The 13387-nt window shown below is 37.6% G+C and overlaps 1 protein-coding gene across 1 annotated transcript; it reads left to right on the forward strand.

The window, feature by feature from the left end:
- Positions 1 to 6719: 6719 nt before the first annotated feature.
- Positions 6720 to 10316, forward strand: LOC143550350 (eukaryotic translation initiation factor 3 subunit I-like). Its single transcript, XM_077041013.1, has 8 exons — positions 6720 to 6905; positions 6973 to 7188; positions 7627 to 7754; positions 8683 to 8802; positions 8899 to 8988; positions 9090 to 9176; positions 9292 to 9371; positions 10120 to 10316. The coding sequence occupies exons 1-8, from the start codon at positions 6722 to 6724 to the stop codon at positions 10196 to 10198; spliced, it is 984 nt and encodes a 327-aa protein (XP_076897128.1). The 5' UTR covers positions 6720 to 6721; the 3' UTR covers positions 10199 to 10316.
- Positions 10317 to 13387: the final 3071 nt, after the last annotated feature.

Genomic DNA, 13387 nt, shown 5'->3' on the forward strand with positions numbered 1-13387 from the left:
GTAGGTTCCCAGCCGGATCTACACGGAATATCTCGTTCTACGTAGGTGCGGAATCCCTACGTAAGACGTTACGAGCGTAGAAGACGATACGAGCTAACATGATTAAACACACGTTACAATAAACAAAGACACGTTATATTGCAACTGGAAACACGTGATATCAATCACCAAACACTGAACAACTCGTACAATGATTAATTATCATTCTTTCTGCCGTAACCTAACAGATTATATAAACACGACAACTTCGCCTGGCATGTTCAGGCGAAGTTGTCACTAACTTCGCTTATCTAACAAGTTCGCCCATATCAGGCGAACTTGAGACTCAACTTCGCTTAATTCAAATACAAAACATTACTAACTCGATTACAGACACTAGACACTGAACTACTGACATCATGTACCAACAGACTCCCCCTTGGCAGTAGCTTCATATCTTTATCTTCAAACACGTGTCTTGTAATCTTGAACAATCTTGTATCTTCATCTTTAAGCATGCACTCCTTCTCGTACACAAACCGAAACAACTCTTTGATATTTCCTCACTTCTTCTTTCCAAGCAGGAATATAAAATATCTTCTTCTCATTCAGCACCTTCAGATCAGCTTGAGACAAGTTCACTAGATGCATAGGATCATATACTCTCAGCAGCTCTTGTTCATCTTCGTCCTCCATTACTGCTTCAGCTGTTTCACAATCTACATACCACCACTTCAGATCTTTCAGCACATCCTTGGGCATTTGTTTCATCGGCACTTCTTTTAAACACCGGATCGGCTTATACTTCATAATCATCCAAGGCTTGCCATCTGCTCTCAATCCTCTATCTTTGTCTTCAATAAGTTTTCCTTTCTGTGGTTTCAACAGCTCGAACTTCTTCTCCTTTATACTTTCCTTCCAAACAATCTTCCCAATGACTCTAGCCATATTATCATCACTCCTGTTTATTAACCCCAATCTGGCTAAGTCTTTCACTTCACATTCTGGCAATGTATTCAACGATCTCAACAGCCTTTTGAAGTACTGAACACCATCATATCTCTTAATCACAAAGAGCCTCAACTACTCATCATATATCCAGCATATAATCCCCTTTCTCGATTCAGCATAGCCTCTAATGTTGTAACTCTTCTTGAACATAGTAGGGACCGCCAGTTTCTTCGTTTTTACGAACCACTGAGCGTAGCCTTCTTTCCATCTTGGCTGCTCTTCCCATTCCGTCTCATCATTTCCAATCTCTTTACTCATATCTGCCTTTTCAACATCCGGAATTTCATGCTCCACATTCTCCTCTACTATCTCTCCCTCTTCAATATCATTATCAATAACAATCTCTGCACCAATCTTCTCTATCTCTTCAACTGGTAATACATCATCATCACCTATAAACTCATCATCCATCTCCTCAACATCCACGACCACCACATCATCACCTGTACCGCCCGCTGCACTTGTTGACTCCCCCTGAGATGTGGAAGTCCCAAGAGCTTGTTCGGTTCTTGGCAACTCTCCACCTGCACCTTTCGATGCATTGGGATCATCGTCTCTATCATTTCGCTTCTTAGTCCTCAGCTCATCGCCTTTACAGCTCGTCTCCCCCTGAGATGCCAAGAACTCCTTCAAAGCATCAATGATTTTGCCATGTTCTATCAGCAGGGACGACTGTATCTGATTCTCTGCAACGAGGAGCTGAATAGCATGGGTCTGGATAAGATTCACCCTTGATTGTTCTGCCACGACCCGTTCAAGTGCTGCTATTCGTTCTGAGTCGGATAAGGTTGCATCGAAATCAAACCTCAGATGTGATATATCTTGAGTGTACTGAGGAGGGATTTCCAATGTAACCGGGACCTCAGAAGTAGGCATAAACGTAACCACAGGTGGCAACGTAACTGACAACCCTGCAGTTGCTACAACCGTCGACTCAATAAATCTTGCCACAACCTCCGTGAATTTGCAATTAAGTTTGAAAACATCCTTTAAAGAGTTAAATGATACGATCAAGACCAAGTAACCAGGTATAAAATCAAACAACTACATAAGTAGAATAAAACTTAGAATTATAAAGTACACGGGATCAAATTTCAGTCTCGACAGGGACTACCATGTTTTAGAAAAGATCCGAACAGGAATCATACTAATTAAGTGACTGTCACACAGATCCGTGTTCAGCTGTATTATGACATAAAGAAACAGGTTGTAAGCAGGTAAATGACTTAAAATGGTTTTCATCGTTTCTGTGATACGGGTTAGGTTCAATTAAGCTCAAAACTTAAGTGGGCAACAACTCAGAGATTATGATGCCTCCTATCTATTCTCAAAGCGTATTTGGCTTTCCCCAAGTCACCCCGAGTTGACCTCGACCCGTAGTGTCTGATTAAGTAGTAAGTACTCTTCGATCTTTAGACTCTTCTTCCCGTTCTCTTTCTAACATCTTGATTGAGAAGTATTAACATTATGAACTCTAGAATGTCTCAATAACACACACATGTTTTTTTTTTTAATTATATACACAGCTTCAAAGTAGTAAATAACTGCAAGTCCCGAATCTGGATCACTGCAGTTTCTTGACATGCTATCTTCACGGGAATCAGAACACTCACGGGCTCGTGTATGACTGGGTAATCGCTTTTCTGCCTATCATACGGAAAGATATATATGGAGACATGCACAACTCTTAAGGAGTTTCCACGTAAAATCGAGTAGATTTAGTTAGTATCACTTCTACTTTTACGCACCATAAAAAGCTACCATGACATACAATGACTGTTCTAAAGTCTTTTAGGCCTAATAACTTCACTAGTTAAGCACACAGAATCAGTATATATATCACTTTCCAAGTTTGGATCAATTTTCTGTTAAACATAGTAAAGGAACTTCTTACGAAGTAGTAGACTTGAAAAATAAATTTTTTTTTTTGGACAAAGACACGTTATATTGCAACTGGAAACACGTGATATCAATCACCAAACACTGAACAACTCGTACAATGATTAATTCTCATTCTTTCTGCCGTAACCTAACAGATTATATAAACACGACAACTTCGCCTGGCATGTTCTCACTAACTTCGCTTATCTAACAAGTTCGCCCATATCAGGCGAACTTGAGACTCAACTTCGCTTAATTCAAATACAAAACATTACTAACTCGATTACAGACACTAGACACTGAACTACTGACATCATGTACCAACAAGTTGCATGGCGGGCGCCGTAATTTTGCATGTCAACCCCGTGCTGACACGTGTCGCCACATAACCGGATAACGTTGAAATGTGTGCCAGCAACTTCGCGATACGCGAAGTTGTTCAGTAGTCATCTTCGCAATACGCGAAGATGCATAAAGTTTAAAAATTTCATTTTTAGTCCCTCTACTTCCAGATCTGACATTTTTAACCCCTTAACTTCTAGAATTTGCATTTTTGGCCCAAAACTAGATAGGGTATTTTCATAGTGTTACAACTAGAGAGTGCTAATGTGGATCTAGATCTACGATGACATTGTGTATTTCATTGATTATGTATACGATTAGACGGATTACTATTAGTGTGTGAACTGTGTGTGTTGAGAGAGAGATCGGACAGAGTAACGACTCAGAAGGGATAAAATAACGAACTGAACTACATTAATGATAATTTTACAGGTATATATATGGAAGATGACACATTCGTTAACTTAACCTTAACGAATGTGTCACTCGCTACATTAAATATAACGAATGAACATTCTCATTCGTTAACACATTTAAACTATAGCGAATGCCCTCATTCGTTGTCACATTAACGAATGCAGCTTACAAACTTAACGAATGTAGCTGATTCGTTACGGAGTAACGATTAGCTTCAAAATAGAGCGAATGGGCATATTTAACAAAATAGCCCTTACATGATCATGTAATTATTATAATAATAAACTTATAAAAACCGAGACGTCCAAAACGTGTATCAACACCATATTCGTATTCTTTCATCTAATTTTAGACGAACACGAACAAAAAAATGAAACATATAAAAGATAATAGCCAATTACTTCACACTGTAAACATAACATACAAAGCATAATGGTATGGCATAATGCCATGAAAATTTGAAATCTAAAAATCAATGAAACTACAAAAGTCTCCCTTCTATGGTTGAGAAAGTCTCTTGTTTTTTAATCAAAATAAGCTCGTTTGATACTTTTAAGGTTACAGGTGAACATTAACTGATTTATCAACACAATATATTCATTAAACCAACTTGGCTGGGATATATTCATTAAATCAACTTGGCTGTGAGCAATGCCGAAAAAAGTTACTTTTTTAATGAATAAAGTGAGTATATACAACCTTGACTGTCTACAAACTTTACTCAACATAATGCTTTTTAATTAACAAAAAGTTGACAGGCGAATAACTATAAGATTTGAAAGATAATTACATACAATTGGGCAAGTGATTTAATAGCAATGCATTGGTCCTCTTGATTCACTTTTGCACTTAGTTATGTTGAACGTTGATTGGCGAGATGTTTCACCTCTGCATGGATAGGGCAGCTATATTTTTTTGATGAACTGTGCTACAAGTCTTGAAATGCAATATGCAATTGGCTGTACATGATAAAAAATAAAATGATAAGATTGGTTGCAAATTTCTAATTATATCTTTCGTGCTCAATTTTTAACCCCTAATCAATTTTCAACACGAAACCAAGACTTGACACGTAATTGAAAATTTTAATCTAAAACCAATTTTGATCTGGAGTGGATAAAAAAAATCCTAAAATGCCAAAAAAAAAAAAAACAAAACAAATTCGGTTTATAACCCTATATCACACGAATTTAGGAAATTACACAACAATCTAAATCTGACCTAAAACTATTCAACCATCAAAACAATTTCAAACTAATAAAACATGCAAATTGATGGATTTAAAGTAGGGAATTGTAAAATTACCTAGTAATAAGCAAAAATGGAAAACAAGAGACGATTTGGATTTGCGTTTGTAAGAAAAGGATTGACCGGAATAAATAGTCATATTATTAACCATGATGAACAATTAGAATCGATAGCAGCGGTGGAGATGAACGACAGCAGCAGTGGGGATGAACGGTCTAGTAGGTTTATTCAAATAAGGGAGAAGGCAGTAAACTAATAGCAGCGTTGGGGTCTGCAACTTAGGGTTTGTTATTTAGGAGGCGTGTGTGTTGAATGAAAACAAATGGATTGAATCAAATATGGGTCCGGAGTACATTATTTGGGCGGGTTGATCCGAAAGAAATACCATTTTACTAAATATGGTTAAAAAAGGTGAGGAGTTATGAGAGCTTGAAAAGCGACAAAATAGAGTACCCTTTTATTAGAGTAGTAAGATTGGTCCAATATTCAATTTCGTCGATTAAGGTGGTGTTTATTTTCCTAAAAAATGTTTGCTCAAGATCTTTTGTCTACGCCACGCAAACATTGGCATCCACAGACTGTTTATTTTTTCTAAGACGTTTCATTTAAAAACGTCTGTGCGAACTCTTGTTGGTGCAAACTTGGCTGATCTACTCCTAAGATCTTCTAAGGTCCGTAGAGGGTTAAACACCACCACCTACAAACACCAACTTACCACCACCACCACCCACCCACCATCTTTAAAAAACACCACAAACATATGACATAATAAACTAATTAATGGCAAAGAATATTACATGACTCGTGTAGGTGAGATTGTTAGATGAGCCATTAAACCTAGCACACATCAACTCAGAATCGAGCAACTAAAAAACAATCCGAGCTAGCTTGACCCAATACTTTCAATCGAGCCAAGAATTGCACTCATACTTAGCTCGCCTATAACTTTGGTAAACTCATAGCTTAGCAAATTGATTCTTGTCTCTCAAATTAGTTGACTTTGTATGTTATTCTTATGACATCCTCAAATAACATGTTAACAACAATATTAAGTCACCCAAGTTTCAAATATTGTCATTTAAACTACCTACAAATGAGTAAAGGAACGAATCATGCAAGTTAACTTGGGACTTAATCAAGCTGATTATTTAACAAGCGGGCTAACACCACTCGACCTCAACTTAGACAGACATATATATGAGCAAGGAAATTTTAGCTAAACAGTATATTTCTCAAAGAAACACAAAAATCAGTTTTTGGGTCCAAACTGATTCAGTATCATTCAAAATCAGTTTTTGTCTAAATTTGTTTGGTTTGAAACTGGCATATCATATGAGGGAAAATCATCTATCCAATTTAAAAATCGATTTTTATCTACCCAGTCTGAGTTTAGCTAGTTTCAATAACACAATTTCTCAAACCCGTTACAAACCTACAATTCGTTCAGCTTCAAACACTTTCTATAGCTGCTATGTTCATTCTTAAACCAGTTTCTTTCGAACCAAGTTGGTTTTTGGGTTCGGTTTGTGAACTGGTTTCTTCCCATCTCAAAATCTCATTTAGAGGTGGACAAATAAGGAGTCGAAACCTATTCTAGACTTGTAGGTTTGGTCAACAAAATTCATTCAAGAAATGGGTCAGGTAGGAACTGGAATAATTAGGAAGAAACTGAAATATGGTTTGAACTCGGGGGTTGTGGGTTGGGTTCGGGACCACTAATCTAATCTCATTAATCCAAACATTGGACCTCAAATAAACCCGGCCCAACCCAATTTAGACAAAATCCCAAACTTGTTGAGAATAGAATTAGGGTTTGTTTCAAATTACTAAACCGAAAGCAAAGATGAGGCCGATACTGATGAAAGGCCATGAGAGGCCACTGACTTTCTTGAAGTATAACAGAGAGGGAGACCTGTTGTTCTCGTGCGCTAAAGATCATACTCCCACTGTTTGGTTTGCCGATAACGGCGAACGATTGGGCACCTACCGGGGCCACAACGGCGCCGTTTGGTGCTGCGATGTTTCAAGTATGATTCAATTGTGCTGTTGGTCATACTAATATATGATTATCAATTGATTGAATTGGTTTTGCAGGAGATTCTACTCGGTTGATTACCGGTAGTGCGGATCAAGCAGCTAAGCTATGGGATGTTCAAAGTGGAACACAGCTTTTCACTTTCAATTTTGACTCTCCTGCCAGAGCTGTTGACTTTTCTGTTGGTGATAAGCTTGCCGTAATCACTACCGACCCCTTTATGGGCCAGACTTCCGCAATTCATGTCAAACGCATTGCTGCTGATCCCGATGACCGTGAGTTTCGTCTTTCACATTCTGTTTTTACTACTACAATACACTCAAACCTTAGGTTAGGCTTGATGATAACTATATTTGCATAAAGTTATTATCGTTATCATGTAATCTGGATAGTATTTATTTTAAATGATGAAAAATCGTTTTTGGATGGGTGTGGTGAAAGGATATGCACTCGAGGTAGAAAGGACATGATGAAATAAAAAGGTGATGTGGCACTGAGTTGGGGAAGAGAGAGTTGCAGGATGTGAGGGATGGACACTATTTATTGACGAATCTTCTTCTTTTGTTTTATAAAGTTATCTTCACTGTTATATTTTCGTGAAGTAAACTAAAGAAATCATCTTTAAAACTACAGTTTAGACTGTGTATTGGTTTACACTAAAAAATGATTATTTAAGTATCATACATTATGTTCTAATTAACATAACTTTTCAGAGATTGCGGATTCCGTACTTGTTCTAAAGGGACCTCAAGGAAGGATCAATAGAGCGGTTTGGGGACCTTTAAACAAGACAATCATTAGTGCTGGTGAAGATGCTATTATTCGAATTTGGGATACAGAGGTTTGCACTTTCACATTTAACCTAAGTAGCACGGGAACGGGTACAGGACTAGGATACGGGTACGGCAAAAAAAATAATAATAATAAAAAATACAAATATATTAAACAATGGTGGTTCATCTACTGGAACAGTGGTAGATGGTGCTCCTTGTGTTATGTCTTGGGAAGCCATAATTAATTGATTGTGATCAGGTGATGAAGTGATGACTATTGATAAACAAAGAAATAAAGAATTGCTTGAGAATAGATAAATTGATAATGAGAAGATTATGGAATATGGGCTGATCGTTGATTTGTGATTTTGAGAAAGCGTCATATTAATATATTACCATTTATTTATAAAAACTATTTTAGGAATTTGAAAAATTAATCAAAAAGCCCTAAAGGAAACGTTTCAGATGCTTATACTATTCCGTCCCCAATATTCCGAAGCGACCGGGAAACGAATCGGCGGCGTTTCTCTGGCGTACCCGTCCCCCTACCGTCCCCGGGACGGGGACTCAACTGGGACGGCCGTTTCGGTGCATCATAGCATTCAACTTCAAATTGATTGTAGCATATTAACATCCATTTCTTATGTTACTTTTAAAACATCTGTTAATCTTATTTGGCTTTATATTGAAGTTGCTTTTAATCTCAATAAAAAGTTGCTTATTTATGTAGAAAATGTGACTGAAATGTTACTTCTACTTTGGTTTTATAAATGCCATGTTGGTAAGCCTGTCAAATCAGCAGGTCAAGTCGGAGCGGGTCAAAACGGGTTTTGGTCAAACTGGGTTCTGGTCCAAACATTTCATTTTAAAATTTTATCAATTGGGTCCGGGTCAAAACAGGCTTTGACTAAAATGGGCTTGGGTTGAAACTTGGAACGATTGCTATTGGAATATTACGTCAAGTCTACTTTTAATTTCCTATCTTTATACAAACAGACTGGAAAATTGCTACAAGAAAATGACAAAGAAGTTGGTCACAAGAAGACGATTACATCACTTGCAAAAGCAGCCGATTGTTCACATTTTCTCACAGGGTCATTAGATAAGTCCGCAAAGGTATATGACTATTTTGATCGTTTCTTATGATTTTATAGTCAGTTAAAAGTTAAAAAAAAACATTCTTATTGTCTCAATTTTGTTCCATTTTGTTAGCTATGGGACAGCAGAACATTGACATTGATCAAGACATATGTTACCGAACGTCCGGTCAATGCCGTTGCAATGTCTCCAGTTCTTAACCATGTAAGTTTCATAATATGCTTTTACTAATTCTTGTTTTTATATATTATTTTCTATGATATGTGTATTAGAGAATATATATTTATTATATTTTAACATTTCAGGTGGTGCTTGGTGGTGGTCAGGATGCCTCTGCTGTAACCACAACTGATCATCGTGCCGGGAAGTTTGAAGCCAAATTTTATGATAAGGTAAAACATATATTTTATTTTGAATTTTTATATCGATTTGTTGGGACTTTTATGATTTGCGTTTGTTAAAACTGCTTATGTTAACGTTCTATGTGAAATCATTATTGTGTACTAGGTTTTGCAAGAAGAGATTGGAGGCGTTAAAGGGCATTTTGGTCCGATTAATGCTTTGGCATTCAACCCTGATGGGAAAAGGTGCATTCTTCATCTCTATCTATATTGAAATCAATATTCAATGATGGTCACATGGATGTAAATGTGCTGAGCCACTTGTCAGCTACTCTTGACTGGCTCGCTAAAAGTTGGAATTGAGCTGATATTAAATGAGCTTGACTCGAAAATTAAGTTGGTTAACGAGCTCGGGCCCGATTTTATTTATCAAGCTTGAGTGGCCCTTGGGCTTAAAAGAGTCTTATCTTTTTATGTTTTTATTTAATAAATTAAATGTATATTCTCGGTACTTTTTTTAGGCATAAAGTTATGATAAAAGTACTTTGGCAATATATATTTTGCTATATATTAAAATTATAATCATAAATGTATATAAAGTTAACTATAACTGTATATTCGTAAATGAACAAAATAATAATCACTAAACAATAAAAGAGTCAAGCTTAGGCTTGTAAAACTACTCATGAGCTGAGCTTGAGATTTATGAATAGAGCCCAAGTTAGATGATCCCGAGGCCTTGTAGCTCGAGCTCTCGTAAATTAAACGAGCCGAGCTCGAGCTCTCGCTAGTTACACGTGCCAAGCTCGAGCTCTCGTTAGTTAAACGAGTCAACCTCGAGCTTTTGCAAGTTAAACGGGCCTAGCTTTGAGCTTAGGCAGGCTCAGCTTGTTAGCATCTTCATGTTTATTTGATCAACTTCATTTAAGGTGTTGTACTTTATCGTTTCCTTTTTTAGCGGTTTAATCACTTGTTTGTGATTTTTTTGTTATAGTTTTTCAAGTGGCGGTGAAGATGGTTATGTGAGACTACATCACTTTGATCCCGATTACTTCAAGATTCCGTCGATTTGATATATGCAAAACAACGTTTAAGACGGTCAACTTGGATCGTGAACTTTGTCACTGGGTTCTGTAGTAAGGTTGAGATTTTGATGCTGCTGTTTAGATGTAATAAAGTACTGTTGGATGGTTATTCAAAACCTGTTTCAGTTTTGGGTATACAAAATATTCAGAAACACAAATCATTTCAAGCATGTGTGATGGGATGCAAAAAGATAGTTTGCTGAATTTATCTTTATTTCTTGCGAACAATGATTATTTGAATATTATCAAATAGTGGCAGAATAAATGACAGTAAGAAAGTAGGGTAAGCATTTATAGAAATTTGAAAATATAGTTGCATTAATTTGTTCCTAACCAGTAAATTACAGTTTTGGTTGGGTTTAGACGTGCACTAATCGGTTTTTTTTAAACCCGGAACCGGGTAGGAACCGGTTTTTTAAGAACTGGGTACAAAATGGAACCGGTTCATGTCAGGAACCGGGTAGGAACCGGACCCGACCCGGTAGGCAAATATCAGAAACCAATGGAACCGAGTAGGGTAGGAACCGGGTCCGGTTTGTACCCGGTTTATACCCGAAAACCGGTTCCAGCAGGTTTTCATATTTTAAATCATTTTTGACCGTTAGAAACCGGTTCCGACCGCTGTTTTACCGTTTTTAGATCGTTGGAACCAGTTTTGAATGTTTATACCCACCCCCCACTTACTATATATAGACATACTAGGTTTAGAACTTGTTAACCAACTCACCTAACTTGTTTAACACTTCAATTTCTTGTTAAACCACTTACCATTACCAATGGCAACCAACGACGAAGTTGTTATGGTTATCGACACCCGAGATGCCCCGAGGTTTGGGTACACTATGACCTGTGTGTCATGACCGACACACAGGAGATGGCGCGATGCAAATACTACGGAAAGTTTTTGAAGGCGGCATCAAATTCCACCCTTCGAAAGCATACCAATAAGTATTGCAAGGAAAAAAAGCATTTGGATGCCAAAAAAGGAGAAGCCGGGGAGTCATCCGGCTCTACAAGTCAAGCCCCCGCCGCCGGTAACAAAGCTTGATGGTCGTAGATGGCGGGACGAAAACAACGAACAATGTTTGTTATTTTTAGTTTTATGTTTAATAATGTTTATATTTAATCGTTTTGCAATAATGTTCGTTGTGTAATGTTCTATAATTATATAGATATGTTTAAAAGTTAGTTTAAGTGTTTAAGACAAGTTTTTTATTTAACAAAAACAAATAACACTTTAAAAAACTTGTTACATTAATTAATTGATTTGTGTTACATAATACATAAATGATTAGAACAAATACAAAAATGATTAGAACAATTACAAAAAATACAAATTAAAATTAGTCGAGTTCTATGACTTCGTCTTCTTCACCCGAAGATTCTTCTTCCATCTCTTGAATTGGACGTCCAAGTGGTATTTCGTCTTCAAAGTTTGCCTTGTCTTGTATACGGTCCACCGCGTCCAAATGATCCTTTAGGCAAATGCACATCTCTAAGGACTCGGGAGTGAGTTTGGTTCTTCGCGTCGATAATATCCTTCCACTAAGTGAAAAAACCGATTTCGAAGCAACCGTTGAAGCTTGGACGCTTAGCAAGTCACGAGACATGGCGGAAAGAATAGGAAATTCATTTTGCTTTCCTTTCCACCATGCCAAAATGTCAAGGTTGCGAACGTCCTCGACCGTTGCACCTTCTACATAGTTTGCTCCACTATATCGGCCAAGTTCACTAGTTGGTGTGTTACCCCTTTGCTGCTTAGCCGCCGACTCACGAACCGCATTCATCATGTTTATAAGCTTGTCCTTGCATGGCTTACTTGATGTTGCTTGCCTCACAAAAGTCGACTTTGAGCTTGAACCATATATTTTGAAGTAATGGTCATAGATTTCTTGAAGGGATTTGTTGAAAGAATCCTTTGCTTCCGTCGACGCCATCGGATCGATCTCGACGCCATCTTCGGCACGAACCGGGTCAATAAAAACGGAGTCGGTAGCCGCCGCCTTTCTTTTGCCCTTGTTTTGGCTTGCCATAACAACTAGTTATCGAGTGGTGGTGGAATGGAAGTGAAAAAAATTGGAGTGTAAAGTGTAAACCGACAAGTGATCATCCAATCCTTTATATAGTTGTCTAGCTCAAAAACCGGTTCCATTGAGAATATAGCCGTTGGAACCGGTTCCAACGGCTATATTACCGACGGAACCGGTTACAACGGCTTTTTTTAGAAAAAAACCCGGCGGAACCGGTTGTTTAGGGTAGGAACCGATATCGGGTTGGAACCGGTTCCGGGTAGGAACCGGTTTTTTGTCAAATACATGGGTCCGGGTAGGGTTATCTGGGTATTATAATACCCTAACCGGGTATGGGGTACACCGGGTACGAACCTGAACCGGTTCCGGGTCGGTTCCACCGGTTCGGGTCCGGAACTGGTTTTTTTGTGCACGTCTAGCTGGGTCGCTGTGGTTTTTTCATATAGTTTATTCTGCTTAAAGCACGAACTTATGATGAATTAGCCTGATGTTTAATTTTGGTTATGGTTTTGGCCACTAGGTTATGGTTGATAAGTTTTTTACCTTTTTTTTTCTTTCGTTTTCTTTAAATTATTTTTGTCACACTTTTATTTAGTTGATTTGATAAAACAATTATTAATTAAATAACCAACTTATTTATTTTATAAAATCCCCCCTCCCCCCATATATATATAGTTATGTTGTCGTACAAAAATTCTTAACGTACAAAAACGTATGCTAATACGCTCAAGCCAAAACAAAATGCTCAAAGCTTAAAACAAAAACGCTCAAAGCCATAACACAAAAAACGCTCAATTGAATTCTAAACACTAATATACTCAAGAAAAAAACCAGTTACGCTCAGGCCAAAAATTAATTCAATTGAAGATCTAGATGTGTTTGTTTGGATGAATTGATGCTTAATTTGATCAATTTCGAAGTTTATAATTGCTTAAATTAATTGCTAAAACAATTGCTTAAAAACAAACCTGAGAATAAAAAAAAGAGTGGGTTGTCGACGTCGATAATGGTGACGTGTTTGATGCCGATGATTGGTGGACTTGTGGTGGTGGAGATGGCTTGACGGAGTGGATCGGTGGGAGTGGCGGTGGAGATCGCTGGGCGTATTTGTGATTTAGGGTTTTCTTTAAATCAAAGGTTGTGGGAG

Source organism: Bidens hawaiensis, unplaced genomic scaffold (genome assembly GCF_021521415.1).
Source record: "Bidens hawaiensis isolate Kalapana, Puna unplaced genomic scaffold, B.hawaiensis_p1.1 tig00016014_1, whole genome shotgun sequence".
NCBI lineage: Eukaryota > Viridiplantae > Streptophyta > Magnoliopsida > Asterales > Asteraceae > Bidens > Bidens hawaiensis.

Excerpts from the sequence above, each read along its gene's own strand:
- LOC143550350 (XM_077041013.1), top strand. The coding sequence starts at position 6,722 with ATGAGGCCGATACTGATGAAAGGCCATGAGAGGCCACTGACTTTCTTG. Across the intron at positions 7,189-7,626 it reads TGCTGCTGATCCCGATGACC|AGATTGCGGATTCCGTACTT; the intron begins GTGAGTTTCGTC and ends ATAACTTTTCAG. Across the intron at positions 8,989-9,089 it reads TGTCTCCAGTTCTTAACCAT|GTGGTGCTTGGTGGTGGTCA; the intron begins GTAAGTTTCATA and ends TTAACATTTCAG.